Source organism: Schistocerca serialis, chromosome 6, assembly GCF_023864345.2.
Source record: "Schistocerca serialis cubense isolate TAMUIC-IGC-003099 chromosome 6, iqSchSeri2.2, whole genome shotgun sequence".
NCBI lineage: Eukaryota > Metazoa > Arthropoda > Insecta > Orthoptera > Acrididae > Schistocerca > Schistocerca serialis.
In genome coordinates this window covers 318,189,082-318,215,056 of record NC_064643.1, presented here as the reverse complement: position 1 = coordinate 318,215,056, position 25,975 = coordinate 318,189,082, and the positions used below count along the sequence as shown (strand labels likewise).

Sequence of the window (25,975 nt, the reverse complement as noted above, 5' to 3'; positions counted from 1 at the left end):
CACGATGTGCACGATGGGGGCGTGAATTGTCGTCCATGAAGACTAATTTCTCGCCAGTATGCTGCCGATATGGTTGCACTATCGGTCCAAGGATGACATTCACGTATCGTACAGCCGGTACGGCGCCTTCCACGACCACCGACGGCTTACGTCGGCCCCACATAATGCCACCCCAAAACAGCAGGGAACTTTCACCTTGCTGTACAGTGTGTCTAAGGCGTTCAGCCTCACCGGGTTGCCTCCAAACACGTCTCCGACGATTATCTGGTTGAAGGAATATGCAACACTCATCGGTGAAGCGAACGTGATACCAATCCTGATCGGTCCAGCGGTCTAAGGCGCTGCAGTCATGGACTTTGCGGCTGGTCCCGGCGGAGGTTCGAATCCTCCCTCGGGCATGGGTGTGTGTGCTTGTCCTTAGGATAATTTAGGTTAAGTAGTGTGTAAGCTTAGGGACTGATGACCTTAGCAGTTGAGTCCCATAAGATTTCACACACATCTGAACGTCATCATGTGAGCGGTCCATTCTGCATGTTGTTGGGCCCATCTGCACTGCGCTGCAGGGTTTCGTGGTTGCAAAGTTGAATCTCGCCATGGACGTCGGGGTTGAAGTTGCGCATCATGCAGCGTAAAGCGCACAGTTTGAGACGTAACACGACGTCCTGTGACTGCACGAAAAGCATTGTTCAACATAGTGGCGTTGCTGTCAGGGTCCCTGTGAGCCATAATACGTAGGTAGTGGTCAGCCACTGCAGTAGTAGCATTTGGACGGCCTGAGCGAGGCATGTCATCGACAGTTACTGTGTCTCTGTATGTCCTCCATGTCCGAACAATATCATTCTGGTTCACTCCAAGACGCCTGGACACTTCCCTTTTTGAGAGCCCTTCCTGGCACAAAGTAACAATGCGGACGCGACCGAACCGTGGTATTGACCGGCTAGGCATGGTTGAACTACAGACAACACGAGCCGTGTACCTCCTTCCTGGTGGAATGATTGGAATTGATGGGCTGTCGGACCCCCTCTGTCTAATAGCGCTTCTCATGTATGGTTGTTTGCATCGTTGGACATGTTTAGTGACATCTCTGAACAGTCAAAGGGACTGTGTTTGTGATACAATATCCACAGTCAACATCTATCTTCATGAGTTCTGTGAACCAGGGTGATGAAAAACGTTGTTTTATGTGTATTTGGTGTTGCGGAGTTGAATAGACGTGCATTTGTGGTGTTATATTTAAGATAATGCCCGAGAATCGGTGAATAATGTCTCAAAATTGCAAGTCAAGAAAATAGCATCAGAGTTTTTGTAATTATTCAGTTTCTTAAGATTTGTGTCAAACTGTCTATATATGTCAGGAACAGACGTCGGGGGTTAGGTGCTATGAAGGACAGGCAAGTGAAAATAGCTTTGCAATCTGGATATATTTTAATGAAGATGCCATGCTCAGGTGCTCCTCCTGTACTTTCTGTACTTTGTAAGTGTAGTGGCTACTCTCTGGAGGCACATTTCCATTCATTGAAAGCCTTAGGAGTTTATGCTTCAAAATTTTACTTTTTGTGTGCTGTTTAATTCACTTTAAATAAAAAGTGTGGTTTAATGCTTTTGTTGTATTCTGTAACTATCGTATTCAAGGCCAACATAGACTATAATCACATTTATTGTAATAATGTACAAAAATTAAGAGTGATTGCTTAGAAGAAGAGTCATATATTTTAATAATGATAGACAGGAAAAGTGCAATGTACTGATTAAATCAATGCTGCAAATGATTTACAGCAATAGGAATTTCTATATGTTCATAACTTTGATTTGAATAGGAGGCGTCGGTTGCCAACTGTCTGTCTGCTTTGACTCATATACACGGTTGTTTGCAATCGGCAACATGTCGATCAAGAAATCGGCTGCAGAAAATTATTTCCGTATGTGATGTGTTGTCACTGACAACAACTACAGGTGTGATCGAACAAAAAAAAATAGTTACGAATTTACCCTCTGCAGCCTTCCCGAAGTAGAGGTGGCTATCGAGATAACCCACAACTAGCAGTATTTTAGGTGGTCAGAACCAACTCAACGCACCCCCTAGCACACGGGGAAGCACTGCAGACCAAATTAAACTTTCCTTCGCCCTTCTGAAGTGTGCCTGTGTGGTGTTAAAATTTAGACCAACTTACAGCCGAAAGTCTGTAAACAAGATTAATGATGTACCCACAAACTGAGATCTCAGCTGTATCTCATAATGATCTGGATGAAAATCAAGCTTCCACAGACAAGCATCCTTATCGAAATGGTTCAATGTTACGAAGAAAGTTTTTGTCACTGTTCAGTAAAACATTTTATCCTATCGTGAGGCGATAGTATCAGCCATAGTGGGTTATGGTGAGAGCGTATGTGTTGTGACGGGTCGCTGACAGTGCGACCACGCTGCCTAACTTCCCAGTGTGTGATGCATAATAATAAATAATCGCTGAGGAGACAACGACTGGTCGGTGTGGGACGGGAGGGGGAGGGATTCCGTATGCTAGTCATTGCGGACAGTTGTTACAAAAAAGCTACACTACTGGCCAGTAAAATTGCTACACGAAGAAGAAATGCAGATGATAAACGGGTATTCATTGGACAGATATATTATACTAGAACTGACATGTGATTACATTTTCACCCAATTTGGGTGCATAGATGCTGAGAAATCAGTACCCAGAACAACCACCTCGGGCCGTAATAACGGCCACGGCTCGTAACACATCTGAAATGTAAAGTCCAGTGTTCAAGAGCTGTCAATGCGAACAAGAGGTGACCGAGACGTGTAACCAATGGCACCCCATCGCATCACGCCGGGTGATACGCCAGTATGGCGATGACGAATACACACTTCCAATGTGCGTTCAACGCGATGTCGCCAAACACGGATGCGATCATCATGATGCTGTAAACAGAATCTGGATTCATCCGAAAAAATGACGTTTTGTCATTCGTGCACCCAGGTCCGTCGTTGAGTACACCATCGCAGGCACTCCTGTCTGTGATGCAGCGTCAAGGGTAACCGCAGCCATGGTCTCCAAGCTGATAATCCATGCTGCTGCAAACGTCGTCGAACTGTTCGTGCAGATGGTTGCTGTCTTGTTAACGTCCCCATCTGTTGACTCAGGGATCGAGACGTGGCTGCACGATCCGTTACAGCCATGCGGATGAGATGCCTCTCATCTCGACTGCTAGTAATACGAGGCTGCTGGGATCCAGCACGGCGTTCCGTATTACCCTTCCTGAACCCACCGATTCCATATTCTGCTAACAGTCATTGAATCTCGACCAACGCGAGCAGCAGTGTCGCGTTACGATAAACCGCAATCGCGATAGGTTACAATCCGACCTTTATCAAAGTCGGAAACGTGATGGTACGCATTTCTCCTCCTTGCACAAGGCATCACTACAACGTTTCACCAGGCAACGCTGGTCACCTGCTGTTTGTGTATGAGAAATCGGTTGGAAACTTTCCTCATGTCAGCACGTTGTAGGTGTCGCCACCGGTGCCATCCTTGTGTAAATGCTCTGAAAAGCTAATCATTTGCATATCACAGTATCTTCTTCGTGTCGGTTAAATTTCGCGTCTGTAGCACGTCATCTTCGTGGTGTAGCAATTTTAATGGCCTGTGGCGTAGTTTAACGGAATGCGGCGACGCCACTGGTGCGTCCGGTGGAGTGAGGAGCCGGCAACCAGCAGCAGCGGGCAGCTGGCGGGACAGCCAGAATGAGGCCGGCGGCGTCATTGCCAGATACAGCTTGAAAACTGGAATGTGTTACTGAATGTTTAGTTGCAATTAAAGTTCTGATCTGTGTGTTATTTTGTAAGGATGCATGCGCCAGGAGTATTATGAATTACTCTGAAGGGAATGTGTTGTTATTAATGTCTGATTCTTAAAGCTAGTCAGAGAATTTAAACGGCACATCACTGCAAAGAATTGCGAGGATATACAAGGTCCACTCACGTTAACCCGAACATCACCTATGTTTGACGTCAGCAGGTGTCAGAATTAGTAGTGAAGAGTATATAAAGCGTGTGGGGGCAACGCCGAAAGCGGTGCAGTTGTTGTAACGCGGAAACGGAGCAATAGAGCGATTTATACGACTTCCGAATGGACATGATCACAGCCTTCGAACCAAGGTTGGAAGATTTATCGAAATGACTAAGGTTGTACACTATTCCTGTGCTGCTGTGGTTAAAGTATACCACTACGGGAAAATGGCGCTGTCCAAAACCGGCGTCGAAGCAACTGTGGTTCACGACAGACCATATATGACAGCTGTGAAAGACGACCGCGCAGACGTGTACTGGCAAACAGGCGTGCAAGTGCTGAGCAACTGACTACCAGATGAACCAAGGGGCTAACTATAGTGTCTCCTTAACCACCGTTCAGCGAACTGCATACGGGCTTCCGCAGCAGGCGCCTGATTCACGCACCAGCGATGAAGGCTGGAATTTGCCCACCAGTACCGCAACTGGAATTCCACTGAGTACCGACAGGTGGCTTTTTTTCTGAAAAGTAACCTTTTATGCTCCATCGGACTGATGGGCGAAGGCTTGTACGTGTTAAACGTCTGAAAGCGAACACCCTGCAACAGTATCGTATGGGCAATGTTTTCGTGGCATTCTCTGGGTGATCTCGTCATTCTGGAAGCCACAATGGATAAACACAGGTATCCATATATCCCTGGAGACCATGTCCATTATCACATGCAGTCTATTTTTCCTTGGCACGATGGCATCTACCAACATAACAATGCAACATGTCACACCTCGCAGTGTGCGTTGTGGTTCCAAGAGCACCAGGATGAGTCTATCGTACTACCCTGGCCACCAAACTCTCAAGATTTGAAGCCAGTCAAGAATCTCTGGGACCACCTCGATCGGGCTCCTGTCGACATGAATCCTTAACCGGGATATCCCGAACAGACGGCCACGGTACTGCAATCGGCATGGCTCCACATCCTCGTTGACAACTTCCAAAATTTGATTGACTCACTTCCCGCACATCTCGCAGCACTCTGCATTACAAAAGCTGGTTATTCAGGTTTATGACAGGTGGTCACATTAATGGTACTGGTGTTAAATTTAACTGTTGCTTTTTCGTGATTGTAGTGGAATCTTGGTGATATTCTGATGGATGACAATCATGATGTCGCTGTCTGCTTGCTTTCAAGTTTGGGTAGGAGAAATTTGATATATTACTGAACGTGTTTAAAAAACTGACATGTTGTTAATCCTTTGACTAAAAGCTTCTCGGAGAGTTTCGTGATTTTTGCTAACGATAGTAGTAGTCGCTGTTTTTCCTTCGATGTTCTTCTGAGCAGTCTGATATATTTAAAGCATTCAGGGCTATGCAGCGATCATCAAAGCGTTATTAAACGTGGGGGGGGGGGGGGGGGAGGGGAGTTGGCCAGACCACTACATTGTGTGATACCGACCCTTGGACAATGACCCCAACTAAGCGCTCCCAATTTCCGTGGACCAGTTGGTAGATCTGGTATAGGAACCCAGGTTTAGTCAGAGCCCTTGCAGATAGGAGAAGTGCCACAGTGGGTGGGCCTCAAGTCTGGTGGAGGAGAAGCTATCTGTCGTTCGCATGCAGTGTGCAGTTCTACTGCATTGCTATGGTACACATTAGCAGACGCACTGCGCATTGTTTGTGGGAGCGAGATACTTGTCAGATAATCCTCTAGCGGGTGAAGGAAAAAATCTAAATGAAGTGAGTAAATGACTGTTCGAGACGATTATCGCATCTGCGTCAGAGAGCTTATTACAGACTCACGACAAACGAGACAGGACTCTTCTGCTACACGGAGGAGAACTCATTATTTCTTTCTAAACGCCAGAGGAAGTCTTTAAATAGCTCGTGCTCATCCATCTTCTGCTCTTTTACACTGTTAGATGGGACTTGATGCATATCTGAAGTATTTGTACAGAATCAAAAGAACGGAGCAACCGAGGTACGATTTTTGAAACACTGGTTCACTTGAAACTGTCCTTTAGGATACCAGTTTTTGAGTGATAGATGGCTGAAAGGAGACAGCAGTTCCGGGGCACTCTCGGCTAAGAAGCCTTTCATGAGGAGGCATATTTCCGCTTCTTGAATGTAGTAGGTGCAATTTTCTCAGAGACGCTAAAAGAGAGAGACTTACTAATTAATATGACATTCTTGTTTATAGCAGAGTCACATTCTGCGAAATATTTTCAAAATTTTAATTTTATCGCTATCTAAAGTGACAGAGGAAGGTCGGTATGATTCGTGGATCGCCACCTTACAGAAGCCAACCTTGCATGCTCTTTACAAGGACGTACACAATGGATACATTACTAACCCGGAATCACATATAACATTTGAAGTATGCACGACTCTTTCGGCTGATGGAATATTTCGCTCTTTTGAATATTGCTCTCTTTTACGTCTGTGTGTAATGGAATATTGCCGCCATGAATTCATTTTTTCTCTTTACTTTTTTCCACACTTCTGTATTTAACATCAAAGGGAGTCAATGGAGCGGCAGAAAAGTGCAGATTGATAGCCCAACACGAATGACCTCCACATTGCATTCCTACTTTTACTTTGTAGACTCGGAGAGGGACAGCACCGGGTGCGTGAAAAGCCCTTGTACAAACTAAATGGGCGGTTCCTTGTCCGGAATGAAGAGAAGTGTTTTACGTAGACATTTATGGATGTATTGAAATTTTTACTGTAAACTGGCGCATAATTATTAGCAATTCAGCTTAAAGAAATTTATAATATCCTTTTTTGTATTCGCTTATTATTATACGATCCATTTAATTCTAGCCTTTTAAATATTTTTATTCTTTTATCAACATGTCGGCTTCTATTCCCCTAGTTAGAAATGATAAATTTATAAGTAAATTTATATTGTCGAGGAGAAGAGTCTGGGAACAAAGACCTCAGTAAGGATTAGTAATGTACAGAAGACAATGAGTAGATTTGAATAGCTACCGTTGGTTTATTAAGTATATTTCCTCGCAGGTATGCCACTGGTTATTAATAATTTCTTCTGAATGTTAGTATTTATACATACCACTGTATGCATCGATTTCTATACGCTGGCGGTTTATAGTTTCCATTGATTAAATTATTGCGCATAAGCAGACAAATACGTCTTATCTGTTTTATAGTATTCTAGAATTAAGTATCTCTGTCTATTGACTTCGTCTTCGGAAAGAAGTACACAAAGAAAATAAATCAACAGATTAATTATTATTATTATCTTCTGCGGTCTACATGACCGTGGGTCATATTTTCTCGTTATTGATAGCATCACTTATTTCAAAATTAATTAACGGATGCATAACCACCTTGGAAGAGGAAAATAAAGAGAATATAAAAATTATTCACAGTGGCATCTCCTACTAGAGATAATGGTCCCCCTTTACCATCAGAACATGCAACAACTCGTCGAATCAAGAACTTCTGCTCTCTGTTAGACGCTTCCAAACGCTTTCCAGATTTACGCACGATTCTTAACACGTTGATACTGTGCATCAGTTGGTGGAGTTTCTGCTGTGAAAACTAATTCTATACGTATCATTCACTGATAAAGAGAAAAGCTGCTGTGTTGAGACGAAAGTGCAGGAAACAAAAGCAGCATCCTGCACTGACGAGTAGTGCGGGGAAAACAAACGACTCTCCGAAAAACTTCTTATGAGTTTAGTTTCCCGGATTTTCACATCTTAACCACTTGGCAACATATTAAGTAGCTTCTCTTGAAATGGACACTACCATAATTTTAACAGTAATTCTCTCCTTGATGCAAGATGTCTCTCTTATGGTGGCTTACACTGAAATTTTATGAAAAGCTACACAAACGAGCTCTCGTTTACTAAATAAAACGGTGGCGAAATGTATCGCTCACCTTCTGATTTTCTCTGCCTCCTGGCTTACTCCTATCCTGTAAGGGTCCCACACTACTGGCCATTAAAATTGCTACACGAAGAGGAAATGCAGATGATAAACGAGTATTCATTGGACAAATATATTATACGAGAACTGACATGTGATTACATTTTCACCCAATTTGGGCGCATAGATCCTGAGAAATCACTACCCTGAACAACCACCTCTGGCCGTAATAACGGCCTTGATACGCCTGGGCATTGTGTCAAACAGAGCTTGGATGCGTGTACAGTACAGCTGCCCATGCAGCTTCAACACGATACCACAGTTCATCAAGAGTAGTGATTGCCGTATTGTGACGAGCCAGTTGCTCGGCCACCATTGACCAGACGTTTTCAGTTGGTGAGAGGAGAATATGCTGGCCAGGGCAGCAGTCGAATATTTTCTGTATCCAGAAAGGCCTGTACAGGACCTGCAACATGCGCTCGTGCATTATTCTGCTGAAATGTAGGGTTTCGCAGGGATCGAATGTAGGGTAGAGCCACGGGTCGTAGCACATCTGAAATGTAACTTTCACTGTTCAAAGTGCCGTCAATGCGAACAAGAGGTAACGAAGACGTGTAACCAATGGCACCCCATACCATCACGCCGGGTGATACGCCATTATGGCGCTTCCAATGTGCGTTCACCGTGATATCGCTAAACACGGATGCGACCATCGTGATGCTGTAAACAAAACCTGAATTCATCTGAAAAAATGACGTTTTGCCATTCGTGCACCCTGGTTCGTCGTTGAGTACACCATCACAGGCGCTACTCTCTGTGATGCATCATCAAGGGTAACCGCAGCCCTGGTCTCCGTGCTGATAGTCCATGCTGCTGCAAACGTCGGAAACGTGATGGTACGCATTTCTCCTCCTTACACGAGGCATCACTCCCATGTTTCACCAGGCAACGCCTGTCAACTGCTGTTTGTGTATGAGAAATCGGTTGGAAACTTTCCTCATGTCAGCATGTTGTAGGTGTCGCCACCGGCGCCAACCTTGTGTGAATGCTCTGAAAAGCTAATCATTTGCATATCACAACATCTTCTTCCTGTCGGTTAAATTTCGCGTCTGTGGCACGTCATCTTCGTGGTGTAGCAATTTTAATGGCCAGTAGTGTAGATTAGTGAACAATACTAAATAATTAGTTCGACGAATGTTTGGAATTGTTCGAATGAATTTGAGCCAGGCACTTCTCTGTTCTTCAGATAGGTCTCTCTGGTCGTTCCACATCAGGTCGTTTTACCCGATTACTCTCAAATTTTTGGCTCTTGTTACTGTTTCCACTGATATATCGAAAATAGCATAACCGAACCGTAACGGTAATTCAAGCTTATTTGTATGCTAAATTTTATTTTTATTTACCATAAAGAACAGAGTTTCACCACATATTGCAGTGATGAAAAAGTCCTACCGGCCAACTGAAGTTAAAGCCAAAATAAGCGTAAGCAGAGCACTACAATAAACATTCAGTGTGCTGTACGTAATAATAGTAGTAGAGCGGAGAATAAATTTTTTTCTGGCCGGAACCACGTCCTAGTGTACCGCACCTGCCAGGTACAGAATGTATAAACACACTGCGTCACTGGAACACAAACAAACCAGGAGTACATTGCCATAGACTGTGCGAATAAGAGCGCGAGTAACACCCGATTCAGCACTATGACGTCACTGCAAAGGAGGCGTAACGATATTCTGTTAATGGAGCAGTGTGGAGTAACTATACCTGAAGACTATACAAGAACACCTTCCACGCACTAAACCTTGGATAAAACGATGCCATGAAGGTCTTAAACGAAACATTTTTCTTTAAGAGAACGGTGACAGGGTCGAAAAACTGGAGTACATTTGGTCCTTTGTCACCCATATTGAAAATCACGTCATCGACCAATATATAACGCTCTCTACTTCCCCTCAGAATTCAGAGTCTGGCCATTCCATCTGCATCACTAAAACCACCAGAGGGCCACCTCTGTTATTTGCAGGGTGACCTGCTGACATACGACGAAGTGTTGCCACCAGCTGCTTCCACTTTGGAGTCTACATCAATGAGCCTTCTGCCATCCAACTATAGCGCGGGAAGGGGAGGAGGGGGGGGGGGGGGGAGAATGAGAAATTCAACTCTACAACCTGCCACTGATGCCAGTCACAACGTTGAGTGGCCGGAGATGAGGGCCAGGTACATCTTATATAGATGAAGAACTAATCTGCCCACTGCAAGCTGTTCGACTTTGGAGCAGAACACTTGATGCCTCCATTCCTTGGTAGTGGACGTACCACCTTAGCAGCGGTACAATGGGACCGCTCCTTGGGCTGTCCTCCATGTCGCTGGAGATCATGACAATTGTTATCAGCGGTATGCAGATTTCTCAGGGCAAGCCTAAGAGCATCTTCTTTCAGCGAGAGTGCTGAGGCTCTGGTGGACGTCCACAGGTTATGGGCACACGCCAACCGCCGCTCCGCCCCGCACGAGGCTGCGGAACTGTCCGCAGCCAACATCAGGGACTTACGACCACAGATTCCACATCGAGCTCTGATGTGTCACTCTGTGTGTCATCCCTGCAATGGGGACGCAGCACGGCTGCTAACAGGCCGCGCCAAGTAGGAGACTGAATCATTGTGATACTCTTAGCAATAGATGGAGGCTAACTTAATGCTGTCCTATTTACGCCGCGAACGTGACACAGATCCTAGCCATCGCCTCTCCGCTCGACCATCGTGAACCCTCGTACGTCGCCACAGCCACTGAAACCCTACAAATGAATTCGAATATAAAATTTCATCAGCCATTCTGACAAAAATATCCCAATAAGTTATGGTCGTAGGTCAACTCAGCAGACAGATCGAAATCATTTATTTAGTCGCTCAGTGACTATCCTGGAAACGAATCGGAAGATAATAAGGAGATTGTTGAAACACTGAATTCGGTATCCTAAAAGTGTTTCCCTGTGAATCATCGTCATACGTTTACTCCGTTCGAAAAAAGCACTTATGTTGGAAAGACAGATATTGCGATAAGTGATCGAGGAATAAGGTTCAAATGGTTCAAATGGCTCTGAGCACTATGGGACTTAACATCTGTGGTCATCAGTCCCCTAGAACTTAGAACTACTTAAACCTAACTAACCTAAGGACATCACACACATCCATGCCCGAGGTAGGATTCGAACCTGCGACCGTAGCAGTCGCGCGGTTCCGGACTGTGCGCCTAGAACCGCTAGACCACCGCGGCCGGCGAGGAATAAGGACGTTCAACACTGGAGAGGCGTTTCAACCAAAACATATACATATGGCATGTTACAGAGTTCAAGAGAACCGATTATTCTACTTCAAGCAGCAGTTTATAGTAAGTCGTTAAAGTATCGAAGCACACCAACGGACTACGGAAAAGTGCAACTCACTCCAGTTTTCAAGATGAGTCGTTAGAAACACGCATATAATTGTAGGTCTACATCGCTGACCTCAATCTGTAGCTGAAATTTGGAACGTACTTTATTCTCCTGCATTATGAAGTTTTATAGAACTAAATATCTTCTCAACAAAAAAATCAACATGAACTCCGTAAGCAGATATGCTCAGAAAAACTGCTCGCTCTATTTGAACTTGAAATCAACTATGCAGTAGACGAAGACACCCAGTCGATGCTGTGTTCCTTAACTTGCGGAAGCCGTTCCGTATAGCTCCGCACTGTTGTTCTCTGAATTAATTACAAATCAACAGAGTTTAGGGCCAGTATTAGCGGATAGAATTCAACAGATCTTTTTAACGGGATGAAAGCGACAGACATAAAGGTAATTTCGGGACTATCTCAAAACAAGTTTATAGAGCTGTTACCATTTACAGTATACATAAATGATGTATATGACAAAGTAAAAAGGCTGTCCGTTGAAGACGCTGCTGTCTATAGAAAGGTTGCAACGACAGATGACTCTTCCGAAACTGAAATGTGGTGAGGCCTGCCTGGGATTGACGAGTGATGCAGGGTCTGACAGCTGACCATGAAAGCAAATAAATGAAGTGCAACGAGCGTAAACACATTACTGGTCTACACTGAGGTGACAAAAGTCATGGTATAGCGATATCCCCATATACTACAAGGCGTCGGAATCTATGCACGTCTTACAGCACTTACATTTTAATTGCGATAAGACGCAGAGTAAAAGTTATTTACAGCATGGACATATTCGGGCAATGAGGATGACGTTATTAATAGACTGTAATGCATGCTGGCACTAAAAATGTGGCACAATATTTTTCCCGAGAAACCACAGGAAACGAAGACAGGCCTTGTGAACAAGCAGGCTACTCCACGTTGTTTGGAAGGGACGGAAGAGCGTTTTTGCAGGGGCATCCACAGTCCGATGTCGTTGGGGGATGGTCACGTTCCGAAGTCAATGGCACTATAGGGGACGAAGACCTCCCGGCTCAAAGCCATCTCTTAGCAGAACTCATTTGTAGGGGCTCGTGTCGTTAGAGTTTGCGGAAGGTGGTGTGGCATGAGAGCTTGTCTATCAAAAATTAAGTAATTTGTAGATACGATAGAAATCAATAGATTCGGAACAATTTTCTACTCAAATCAATATTCACTACTTTCCTGTAGCTCACAAAAGACAAGTAGGAAAACCGTAAAACTGTTGTTGTTGTGGTCTGCAGTCCAGAGACTGGTTTGATGCAGCTCTCCATGCTACTCTATCCTGCGCAAGCTTCTTCATCTCCCAATACCTACTGCAACCTAAATCCTTCTGAATCTGCTTAGTACATTCATCTCTTGGTCTCACTCAACGATTTTTACTCTCCATGCTGCCCTCCAATACTAAACTGGTGATCCCTTGATGCCTCAGAATATGTCCTACCAAGCGATCATTTCTTCTGGTCAGGGTGTGCTACAAATTTCTCTTCTCAGCAATTCTATTCAATGCCTCCTCATTAGTTATGTGATCTACCCATCTACTCATCAGCATTCTTCTGTACCACCACATTTCGGAAGCTTCTACTCTCTTCTTGTCTAAACTATTTACCGTCCAAGTTTCACTTACATACATGGGTACACTCCACACAAATACTTTCAGAAACGACTTCCTGACACTTAAATTTGTACTAGAAGTTAATAAATTTCTCTTCTTCAGAAACGCTTTCCTTACCGTTGCCAGTCTACATTTCATATCCTCTCTACTTCGATCGTCATCAGTTATTTTGTTCTCCAAATAGCAAAACCCATTTACTACTTTAAGCGTCTCATTTCCTAATCTAATACCCTCAGCAGCGCCCGATTTAATTCGACTTCATTCCATTATCCTCGTTTGGCTTTTGTTGATGTTCATCTTATATCCTCTTTTCAAGACACTGTCCAATCCTTTCAGCTGCTCTTCCAGGTCCTGTGCTGTCTCTGACAGAATTACAATGTCATCAGCGAACCTCAAAGATTTTATTTCTTCTCCGTGGATTTTAATTACTACTCAGACTTTTTCTTTTGTTTCCTTTACTGCTTCCTCAATATACAGATTGAATAACATTAGGGAGAGGTTACAACCCTGTCTCACTTCCTTCCCAACCACTGCTTCCCTTTCACGTCCCTCGACTCTTCTAACTGCCATCTGGTTTCTGTACAAATTGTAAATAGCCTTTCTCTCGCTGTATTTTACCCCTGCCACCTTCAGAATATGAAAGAGAGTATTTCAGTCAACATTGTCAAAAGCTTTCTCTAAGTCTTCAAATGCCAGAAACGTAGCTTTGTCTTTCCGTAATCTAAGATAAGTCGTAGGGTCAGTATTGCCTCACGTGTTCCAACATTTCTACGGAATCCAAACTGATCTTCTCCGAGGTTGGCTTGTACCAGTTTTTCCAATCGTCTGTAAAGAATACTTGTTAGTATTTTGCAGCTGTGGCTTATTAAACTGACACTTCGGTAATTTTCACATCTGTCAACACCTGCTTTCTTTGGGATTGGAATTATTATATTCTTCTTGAAGTCTGAGGGTATTTCGCCTGTCTCATACATCTTGCTCACCAGGGCTGGCTCTCTCAAGGCTATAAGTAGTTGTAATGGAATGTAGTCTACTCCCGGGGCCTTGTTTCGACTTAGGTCTTTCAGTGCTCTGTCAAACTCTTCACGCAGTATCATATCTCCCATTTCATCTTCATCTACATTTTCATTTCCATAATATTGTCCTCAAGAACATCGCCCTTTTATTGACCCTATATATGCACCTTCCACCTTTCTACTTTCCCTTCTTTTCTCAGAAATGGGTTTCCATCTGAGCTCTTGATATTCATGCAAAGGTCTCTTTATTTTCCTGTAGGCAGTATCTATTTACCCCTGGTGACATACGCCTGTACATCCTTACATTTGTCCTCTAGCCATCCCTGCTTAGCCATTGAGCGCTTCCTGTCGATCTCATTTTTGAGACGTTTATATTCCTCTTTGCCTGCTTCATTTACGGCATTTTTCTATTTTCTCCTTTCATCAATTAAATTAAATGTATCCTCTGTTATCCCAGGATTTCTATTAGCCCTCGTCTTTTTACCTGCTTGATCCTCTGCTGCTGCCTTCACGAATTCATCTCTCAAAGCTATCCATTCTTCTTCTACCGTATTTCTTTCATCCATTGTTGTTAATCGTTGCCTAATGCTCTCCCTGAAACTCCCTACAACCTCTGGTTCTGTCAGTTTAACCAGGTCTAATCTTCTTAAATTCCCAATTTTTTCAGTTTCTTCAGTTTTAATCTACGGTTGATAACCAATAGATTGTGGTCAGAGTCCACATCGGCTCCTGGAAATGTCTTACAATTTAAAACCTGGTTCCTAAATCTCTGTCTTACCAACATATAATTAATCTGAAACATTCGAGTATCTCCAGGCTTCTTCCATGTATACAACGTTCTTTCATGATTCTTGAACCAAGTGTTAGCTATGTTTATGTTATGCTCTGTGCAAAATTCTACCAGGCGGCTTCCTCTTTCATTCCTTACCCCTATTCCATATTCACCTACTACGTTTCCTTGCCTTTTTTTTCCTACTATCGAATTCCAGTCACATATGACTATTAAATTTTCGTCTCCCTTCACTATCTGAATAATTTATTTTATCTCATCATATATTTGATCAATCTCTTCGTCATCTGCGGAGCTAATTGGCATATACTACTGTGGTAGGCGTGGGCTTCGTATCTATCTTGGCCGCAATAATGTGTTCACAACGCTGTTTGTAGTACCTTAGCCGCATTCCTATTTTTTTTATTCATTATTAAACCTACTCCTGCATTACCCCTATTTGATTTTGTATTTATAACCCTGTATTCACCTGACCAGAAGTCTTGTTCCTCCAGTCACCGAACTTCACTAATTCCCACTATATCTAACTTTAACCCATCAATTTCCCTTTTTAAATTTTCTAACCTACCTGCCAGATTAAGGGATCCGACATTCGAGCTCCGACCCGTAGAACGTCAGTTTTCTTTCTCCTAGTAGTAACGTTCCCCTGAGTAGCCCCGCCCGGAGATCCGAATGGGAGGCTATTTTACCTCCGGAATATTTTACCCAAGAGGACACCATCATCATTTAACCGTACAGTAAATGTGCATGCACTCGGGAAAAATTACGGCTGTAGTTTCCCCTTGCTTTCAGCCGTTCGCCAGCACAGCAAGGCCGTTTTGGTTAGTGTTACAAGGCCAGATAGTCAATCATCCAGACTGTTGCCCCTGCAACTACTGAAAAGGCTGATGCCCTTCTTCAGCAACCACACGTTTGTCTGACCTCTCAACAGATACCCCTCTGTTGTGGTTGCACCTACGGTACGACTATATTGCTGAGGCACGCAAGCCTCCCCACCAACGGCAAGGTCCATGGTTCATGGGGGGCGAGGAGGGGGATAACATAAAACTAACTGCTTTATAGTATTGTTAATAATTTCAACCATTTTACTCAGTTGTTACTTTCAATTATGTTTTACCATAAAGGCAAGCAAACTCCCGTCTTTCTCCAATGATATTATTCTGCCATGTTTCTCGTACACATCTTAAGTAGTATTCATTTTTGTATCCCGTTCATGCAACCATTTGTTCTTGTAAATGTACTCAATGATCATAGAGCAGGTATTTTACATATTACCTATATTGCAGTATACTGCACATGATTGAGTTGCGCGTGGTCACATGCTTTATGCATTAAGTGTTCACAGTAAAAGCAATTCATGAAGTAGCATCGTCTAAACAAAAATCGTTAGAAGTTCGGAAAGTTCCAGCTGTGAACCTAGCGAAAGTGTGTCATATTTTTAAGACACCGCATTCCTTCGGACCTGCTGAGTGGCGCAACTTGGAGAGCGTCTTCAAGAGAATGAGGCACCATTTTCCTTGTACATATGCATCATACATTGCCAACAAAACCAGTTGTACCCTTTGGGGTACGCCGGAGGTCACATTTACATCCGGTTACCTTACCTCGTTGGCAACGGCCTTGCCGCAGTGGATACACCGGTTCCCGTGATATCACCGAAATTAAGCGCTGTTGGGCGTGGCCGTCACTTGGGTGGGTGACCATCCAGCCACCATGCACTGTTGCCATTTTTCAAGTTGCACTCAGTGATGCCAATTGAGGAGCTACTCGACCGAATAATAGCGGCTTCGGTCAAGAATACCATCTTAACGACCAGGAGAAAGGTGTGCTGACCCCATGTCCCTCCTATCCGTATCCTCCTCCGAGGATGACACGGCGGTCGGATGGTCCCAGTAGGCTACTCGTGGCCAGAAGACGGAGTAGTTTTTTACCTCACCTCGTTAGGAATGACCAGTAGAACCCATATGTTCCCACTGCAAAACAGTTTCGAAATTCTGATTATCTTACATACTATTTAATGTGTTAAATATTTGACGTTAAGCATGTAAGCGAGAAAAAATTTAGAAAAGGTTTGAGATTACGTTTAAAATTTGTAGGAAGTCGCTATGTGCTCTAATTATCGAACACTCGATGAGTAGAACCCAGGTAATTTGCTCTCCATTTTCAGCAAAACCTGGTTTTTCACGCGTCTCTGTGTTTATGACAATATTCCTGAACTATGTGTCGTACAATTATATTGTTTTCCACGTAAGTTCAGTGGTTCGAGGTTATTCGGAAGGTAAGGTCTGATAAGTTGCAAAATGGAAACGACAGTGTAAAACCGATGAAGCTTTGCACACATGTGTTGGGCAATGTCTCTACCACGCGTGTCAAGCGTCACGTCGCTCTTGTCAGCTCTGACCACACAGTGAGCACGTAAAAATGCCTCGAGCAATAGTGTCTCACGCCAAGTATGGGTGCCCGCTGCGAGCTTTCGCTTGATTTCAGGAAACCCCATATTTCCCTCTTCGTAACAATTGTCGGCACTGTGCACGCCCCTGCAGCGTTTCCGATGGGAAATGTTTGATCACCCACCTTACGGCACTGAATTGGCTCCCTGTGACATTCTTCTGTGCTCATATGGACCGCTCGCTATGAAGACAACATACTGACGCAACAAAGAACTGCAGACCAGCATGGAGACATAGTGGAAAGCACAAGTGGCTGGGTATTGGAAAGTTGGTGCAACGCTAAAACGAATGTCTACGTCGGAGGGGCAGCCTTGTAGGTAGAAGGCGTAGCAACCCATTACAAATAAACCATTTTTGATTTTCACTAGCCGAGCGGTCTAAGGCGCTGCAGTCATGGACTGTGCGGCTGATCCCGGCGGAGGTTCGAGTCCTCCCTCGGGCATAGGTGTGTGTGTTTGTCCTTAGGATAATTTAGGTTACGTAGTGTGTAAGCTTAGGGGCTGATGACCTTAGCTGTTAAGTCCCATAAGATTTCACACACGTTTGAATTTTTTTTATTTTTATTTTCACTGTGCTTTCCATTTCGCGACATTACTTTCCGAATAGCCATCATATATGTGGATACTGTCTAAGATTGATGATTTTCACGGGTTTGCAGCCGGGTTCCATCGTCCTGATGACAACACTATATTTCGGAGGACCATCTGGCCGCCATCTTCAGATGAGATTGAGTGCACAATCATGCCAGAACCGAAGAGACCTATTTTTTTTCCTTTATTGTAATTTTAATACCTCTACAAAGGTAGGCTGGCAGCAGCATACTACGCCGCTCTTCAGCCTTAGAGTAGACAATGAGGAAAACAGAAGGAGTACTCATAATTGATAAAATGGCGGGTAAAAACAGTAGACATAGAATACAGAACATGGAGCTGTTCACACTCGACGATAATCCACACTACAAACTGTTGACACGACGCACAAACACTGATGATTTCGATGGCACATGTGAACGATGGAGCGTAACGGTTAACATTAAACACAAAACACGACGGCACACACGAGAAACGGATGGCGATGATCTCCGGCGCGCGAATGTCAACGTAATGTGTGTGAGTCCTTGGACCTGCCAAGAGGGGAAGGGGGAGGGGGAGGGGAAGAGGGGAGATCAAAGATGCCAGTGGCAGAGGAATAGAAGGAAGAATGGGGCTATGGGGGTGGGGGAAGCCCGGCGGAGGAGTGGGGAGATAGGGAAGAGGAGGGAAGGGGGAGAGAAAGGAGTGAGGGTGCCCAAAGGAAAAAACAGAGGAAGAGTTAGGGAGGATCAAAGTTGATAGGAGGGGTAGATGGAAGGGAGGAGGGCATCATCAGGGAGGGGAGCTGGCGGAAGCCACCTTGGGAGAGGGTATGGAGAGTGGAGAGATGGAGAGCAGGTGGGACGTGGAAGTACAGGTGCGGCAGTGGACGGGGGTAGGAGAGGATGGGAGAGACCAGCGGGTGAGGAGGATAGAGTTTACGGGAGGTGTAGAGGATCCGTATCTGCTCGAGGAAAAGGAGGAGGTGGGGGAAGGGAATTAGGTTGTACAGGATCTGCATGGGGGAGGGGAGACGGATGCAATAGGCAAGGCGAAGAGCATGGCGTTCTAGGATCTGAAGGGAGTTGTAAAAGGTAGGGGGAGCGGAGATCCAGGCAGGGTGGGCGTAGCAAAGGATAGAGCGAATGAGGTATGGAGGATGGTGGAGGGGTCCAGACCCCAAGTACGGCCAGAAAGGAACTTGAGGAGACAGAGTCGGGAGTGTGCCTTGGCTTGGATCATCTGGAGGTGGGGGGTCCAGGAAAGGCGAGGTCGAGGGTGACACCAAGGTACTTAAGGGTTGGGGTGAGGGCGATAGGACGGCCATAGATAGTAATGTAGAAATCGAGAAGACGGAAGGAAGGGGTGGTTTTGGCTACAATGATCGCCTGGGTTTTGGAAGGATTGACCTTAAGCAACCACTGGTTGCACCAAGTGGTGAACCAGCCAAGATGGGATTAAAGAAGATGTTGCAAGCGCTGCAGGCTGGGGGCAAGGGCAAGGAAGGTGGTGTCATCGGCGTACTGGAGAAGGTGGATGGGGGGTGAAGGCGGCGGCATGTCTGCCATATACAAGAGGTACAGAAGAGGGGAGTGGATGGAACCCTGGGGCACACCGGCGGAGGGGAAAAATGTGTAGGAATCTGTGTTGTGGATGGTGATGTAGGAAGAATATTGGGAAAGAAAGGAGCCAATCAGACGGACATAGTTAATAGGAAGGGTGAAGGTTTGGAGTTTGAAGAGGAGACCAGAATGCCACACGCGGTGATAGGCTCTTTCAAGGTCAAGGGAGAGGAAGAAAGAATGACGGGAATTAAGCTGTTCAGAGAGGAGATGAGTGAGGTGAAGGAGAAAGTCAGCAGATGAGAAGGATGGCCGAAAGCCGCACTGGGTAACGGGAAGGAGGCGGTGCTGGTGGAGATGCTGGTGGATGTGTCAGGTGAGAATGGATTCCAAGACCTTGCTGAAGACCGAGGTAAGGCTGATGGGACGGTAGGAGGAGACAGAGGATGGCGGTTTACCGGGCTTAAGAAACATCAGGATATGGGAGGTTTTCCACAGGTTGGGGTAGTAGCCAGTAGACAGGACTACATTGTAGAGCCTGGCTAGGGTGGAGAGGAAAGAGGCAGCAGCTTCACGAAGGTGGCGATAGATGATACGATCGTGACCAGGAGTGGTGTTGTGTTTCATGCGGAGTGTAGTGATGAGATCTTGTGCAGTGATTGGGGCATTGAGTTCTGTGTGTGCAATGTTGTCAAAGTACTGGAAACCAGGTGCAAGGAGAGAGACAGAGGTATCATTTCAATCACAGACATCTGGGAAGAGGGAGTAATTGAACTGGGGATCGACAGGGATGGTAAAGACAACGGAGAGGTAGGAGGCAAACTGATTGACCTTACTAGTGTTGTCAGGGAAGGGTTGGTTGTCATGAAGGAGAGGATTGTAGGGAGATCCGGTAAGGTGGCAGAAGGCTGACCAGTACTTGGACGAGTTGACAGGAAGGATAGCTTTTAAATGGGTGCATGTCTGTCGCCAGTCCCGGCGTTTCTTAGCAACGAGCAAGTTACGGATGTGTCTCTGGAGTTGCCGGTGGCGTCTTAGTGTGTCCGGGTCACGGGTGCGGAGGAATGCACGGTAGAGACGGCGGGATTCATGGAGGAGGAAGACGACCTGTGGGGGTAAGGTAGGATGGTGGGTGTGGAAGGCGACAGAAGGGATGTGGGCCTTCACGGCTTCAGACAAGGTCTGCTGGAGAAAGGAGGCAGCATGGGTAATATCATCAGGGTGGCGGTAAGTGAAGGGGTGGCCATCGACCTGGGTTGAGAGGGTATCCAGATAGGCATTCCAGTCAGCACGGGAATAATCATGGATGTACTGCAGGGGTGGGTCATGACGGGGGTCGGGGTGGGGTGACAACAGTTTGAAATGGTGAGGACAGGGAGATGGTCACTACCAAGGGGGTCCAGGACATCCACCGTTATGCAGCCAAGGAGGTTAGGGGGGGAGAGGACGACACCAGGAGTGGAGTTAGATTTGGGGCATGTGTGCTGGGCATTGGGGATGAGGTCACCCTGAAGGGAGGGGAGGAACCGATGCCACCACCATAACTGGGTGGCGCAACGACTATGGATGTTGAGGTCGGCGGCGATCACGTAGGAGGAGAAGGTACGGTCAATGTGGGACAGGAATTCAAAAGGAATAGGGGCGTTAGGCCGGACATAGAGGGTAGTGCGGGTGATGGTAAGGACAGGGAAGAAGAGACTAAGGATCAGGTGTACTGTGGGGATGGGAAGGAGAGGTTGGAGCCGAACTGGGATCTGGCAGTGGTGACCAATGGCAACTCCGCCACGCGCTGTCGGTAAGGGATTATCTGTCGGGCCACCACCCTGGCTGGAGCTGCGATGACCAGCTGGGGGAGTGGGGGGAAAGGATCAGAGGTGGAGGAGTGGGAGGAAGATGCCAGAGAGGGGAAGACACAGAGTGAGGGCGAAGGGAGAGTTAGAAGAGGAGGAATGGAAAGAGGGGGGGGGGGGGGGCGACTGGGCTCACCATGTAATGGTCTTGGTGGCAGCGGAAGGATGGTATAAACTATTGCGGTGGTGGTCGTAGTGGTAGTGGTGGTGTGGGCGGGGATGGACATAACGACAAGGGCGAACTAAGTAGAGGACGAAAACGAGAGAGGAAAACCGGGGACGGATGAAGAGAGACAACAACGGATGAAGACGGACGAAGACGGATGGAGACGAGGACCAAAGTCCCACGCTGCTGGCGCTGCCGACTGCTGGCAGGAACACCGCAGCTAATGCTGCCGCAGACAGGGCTGGGGCGACTGCTGCTGCTGCTGCTGCTACTGCTACCACCGCTGCTGGACAGCTGCTGCTGGCTGCACTGCTGCTGCTGGCTGGCTGGACCGCTGCTGCTGGCTAGCTGGACCGATGCTGCTGGTTGGCTGGACCACTGCTGCTGGCTGGCTGGACCACTGCTGCTGGCTGGCTGGACAGCTGCTGCTGCCAGGCTGGACCACTGCTGCTGGCTGGCAGGACCGCTGCTGCTGGCTGCCCAGACCACTGCTGCTGGCTGGCTGGAACGCAACTGCTGGCTGGCTAGCCGGACCACTGCTGCTGGCTGGCTGCCTGGACCGCTGCTGCTGGCTGGCTGGACCGCTGCTGCTGGTTGGCTGGACCACTGCTGCTGGCTGGCTGGCTGGATCACTACCGGCTGGCTGGCTGAACTGCTGAATCCTGGCTGGCTGGCTGGACCACTGCTGGTTTGCTGGTTGGACCACATCTGCTGGCTGGCTGGACCGCTGCTGCTGGCTGGCTGGACCGCTGCTGCTGGCTCGCTGGACCACTGCTGCTGCCTGGATGGACCGCTACCGCTGGCTGGCTGGCTGGCTGGCTGGCTGGCTGGCTGGCCGGACCACTGCTGCTGGCTGGCTGGCTGGACTGCTGCTGCTGGCTGGCTGGACCTCTGCTGCTGGCTGGCTGGACCATTGCTGCTGGCTGGCTGGACTGCTGCTGCTGGCTGACTGGACCACTGCTGCTGGCTGGCTGGACCAGTGCTGCTGGCTGGCTGGATCTCTTCTGCTGGCCAGCTGGACTGCTGCTGCTGGCTGGCTGGACCGCTACTGCTGGCTGGCTGGACCACTGCTGCTGGCTGGCTGGCCACTGCTGCTGGCTGGCCAGACCACTACTGTTGGCTGGCTAGACAGCTACTGCTAGCTGGCTGGCTGGCTGGTTGGCCAGACCACTGCTGCTGGCTGGCTGGCTGGACCGCTGCTGCTGGCTGGCCAGACCACTGCTGCTGGCTGGCTGGACAGCTACTGCTAGCTGGCTGGCTGGCTGGCTGGCCGGACCAGTGCTGCTGGCTGGCTGGCTGCACTACTGCTGCTGGCTGGCTGGACCGCTGCTGCTGGCTGGCCGTACCACTGCTGCTGGCTGGCTGGCTGGACCGCTGCTGCTGGCTGGCTGGACCGCTGTTGCTGGCTGGCTGGACCACTGCTGCTGGATGGCTGGACTGCTGCTGCTGGTTGGCTGGACTGCTGCTGCTGGCTGGCTGGACCGCTGCTGCTGGCTGGCTGGACCACTGCTGGTTGGCTGGCTGGAGCATTGCTGTTGGCCGCCTGGACCGCTGCTGCTGGCTGGCTGGACTGCTGCTGCTGGCTGGCCGGACCACTGCTGCTGGCTGGCTGGCTGGATCGCTGCTGCTGGCTGGCTGGACCGCGGTTGCTGGCTGGCTGGACCACTGCTGGTTGGCTGGCTGGAGCATTGCTGCTGGCCGCCTGGACCGCTGCTGCTCGCAGGCTGGACTACTGCCGCTGGCTGCTGGACTGCTGATGATGGCTGGCTGCACCACTGCTGCTGGCTGGCTGGACTGCTGGTGCTGGTTGGCCAGACCACTGCTGCTGGCTGGCTGGACCGCTACTGCGAGCTGGCTGGCTGGCTAGCTGGACCACTGCTGCTGGCTGGCTGGCTGGACCGCTGCTGCTGGTTGGCTGGACTACTACTGCTGGCTGGCTGGCTGGCCAGACCACTGCTGCTGGCTGGCTGGCTGGACCACTGCTGCTGGCTGGCTGGACCGCTGCTGCTTGCTGGCTGGACCACTGCTGCTGGCTGGCTGGACTGCTACTGCTGGCTGGTTGGCTGGCTGGCCGGACCACTGCTGCTGGCTGGCTGGCTGGACCGCTGTTGCTGGCTGACTGGACCTCTGCTGGCTGGTTGGCTGGACCGCAGCTGCTGGCTGGTTGGACTGCTGCTGCTGGCTGGCTGGACCACTGCTGCTGGCTGGCTGGACCACTGCTGCTGGCTGGCTGGATCTCTGCTGCTGGCCAGCTGGACCGCTGCTGCTGGCTGGCTGGACCGCTGCTGCTGGCTGGCCAGACCACTACTGTTGGCTGGCTGGACAGCTACTGCTAGCTGGCTGGATGGATGGCTGGCCAGACCACTGCTGCTGGCTGGCTGGCTCCACCGCTGCTGCTGGCTGGCCAGACCACTGCTGTTGGCTCGCTGGACAGCTACTGCTAGCTGGCTGGCTGGCTGGCTGGCTGGACCAGTGCTGCTGGCTGGCTGGCTGGACCGCTGCTACTGGCTGGCTGGACCGCTGCTGCTGGCTGGCTGGACCACTGCTGCTGGCTGGCTGGCTGGACCGCTGCTGCTGGCAGGCTGGACCGCTGTTGCTGGCTGGCTGGATCACTGCTGCTGGCTGGCTGGACCGCTGCTGCTGGTTGGCTAGACCGCTGCTGCCGGCTGGCTGGACCGCTGCTGCTGGCTGGCTGGACCACTGCTGGTTGGCTGGCTGGAGCATTGCTGCTGGCCGCCTGGACCGCTGCTGCTGGATGGCTGGACCACTACTGTTGGCTGGCTGGACAGCTACTGCTAGCTGGCTGGCTGGCTGGCTGGACCGCTGCTGCTGGCTGGCTGGACCGCTGCTGCTGGCTGGCCAGACCACTGCTGCTGGCTGGCTGGCTGGACCGCTGCTGCTGGCTGGCTGGACCGCTGTTGCTGGCTGGCTGGACCACTGCTGCTGGCTGGCTGGACCGCTGCTGCTGGTTGGCTAGACCGCTGCTGCTGGCTGGCTGGACCGCTGCTGCTGGCTGGCTGGAGCACTGCTGGTTGGCTGGCTGGAGCATTGCTGCTGGCCGCCTGGACCGCTGCTGCTGGCTGGCTAGACCGCTGCTGCTGGCTGGTTGGAACACTACTGCTGGCTGGCTAGCTGGCTGGCCGGACCACTGCTGTTGCCTGGCTGGCTGGACCACTGCTGCTGGCTGGCTGGACCGCTGATGCTGGCTGGCTGGACCACTGCTGCTGGCTGGCTGGACTGCTGCTGCTGGTTGGCCAGACCACTGCTGCTGGCTGGCTGGACCGCTACTGCTAGCTGGCTGGCTGGCTAGCTGGACCACTGCTGCTGGCTGGCTGGCTGGACCGCTGCTGCTGGTTGGCTGGACTACTACTGCTGGCTGGCTGGCTGGCTGGCTATACCACTGCTGCTGGCTGGCTGGCTGGACCACTGCTGCTGGCTGGCTGGACTGCTGCTGCTTGCTGGCTGGACCACTGCTGCTGGCTGGCTGGACCGCTACTGCTGGCTGGCTGGCTGGCTGGCCGGACCACTGCTGCTGGCTGGCTGGCTGGACCGCTGCTGTTGGCTGGCTGGTCTGCTGCTGCTGGCTGACTGGACCTCTGCTGGCTGGTTGGCTGGACCGCTGCTGCTGGTTGGCTGGACCACTGCTGGTTGTTTTCCGCAGTGAGGAATCCTGGGGTATACAAGATTCCCTGTCACTACGGAAAGGCCAACATTGGACAGACCATTCGTACAGTTCAAAGTGATGTGTTGAACATCAACGGCATACACGTCTGCACCAGCCGGAAAAATCAGCCGTTGCTGAACACTGTCTTAATGAAGGGCACAATATGTCGTATAATGAGATGTGAATTTTTGCCTAGGTTCCCGCTACTGGGATTGCGTATTGAAAGAATCAATTGAAATACGCCTATGTGATGATATTATTAAAGAGATAAAGGTTTTCTTTTAAGAAAGATGTGAAATCCTATTTTATCACAGATAAAACAACAACGGTCTGGTGTCCGACCGGTTGCATTTTAATTTTGCGATTCCTCACTTTTGACAGTTTTCATCTCTGGCGCTCTTGCTATTCTTCGCCTCACAGAGGGCAGCTCTTCCGTTGCTCGCGCACGCGTCACGGCCAGTACCCGCGGTATAAAGGAGCTGCCGAATCTGAGCTCTCTTCGGTTCCGGCGTGATTGTGCACTCAATCTCACCTGAAGATGGCGTCCAGATGGTCCGCCGAAATATTGTGTTGTCGTCAGGACGATGGAACCCGGCTGCAAACCCGTGAATATTATGAGTATTTGATACGGCGGGAAAATCTACGTTATCACTGTCTAAGATTGTTGCTAACAGATTTGGTAGAAAGAAGTAATAAACTGAATAGTCATGCCTGATGCAGCACTTTTCCTTCACGAACAACGAAAATGCCGTATACGACAACCTCTCTCCTTTCATAATTTTTTGGAGGGTGTCTGCGAGAAAAAGTTTCTCAAAGACTTGAAATTTATTTTTAAGTCTGCTGCAAGTTACTGCACGTTCTCGTTCCCAAATACTGGAAGATTACTGAGTATTTAAGTGCGATGAGTTACACTGCCTCTAGACATACACACAGTTTCTAACCCCAATT

General features: G+C 48.5%; 1 protein-coding gene across 1 annotated transcript; it reads right to left on the bottom strand.

Annotated features, from left to right (window-relative positions):
• Positions 1-21,637: 21,637 nt before the first annotated feature.
• LOC126484848 (fibrous sheath CABYR-binding protein-like) lies at positions 21,638-24,087 on the bottom strand. The gene is given in 4 exon segments (XM_050108444.1): positions 21,638-22,144; positions 22,200-22,457; positions 22,640-23,651; positions 23,726-24,087. Coding segments are annotated over 4 exon segments (2,139 nt in total).
• Between the last annotated feature and the right edge of the window lie 1,888 nt (positions 24,088-25,975).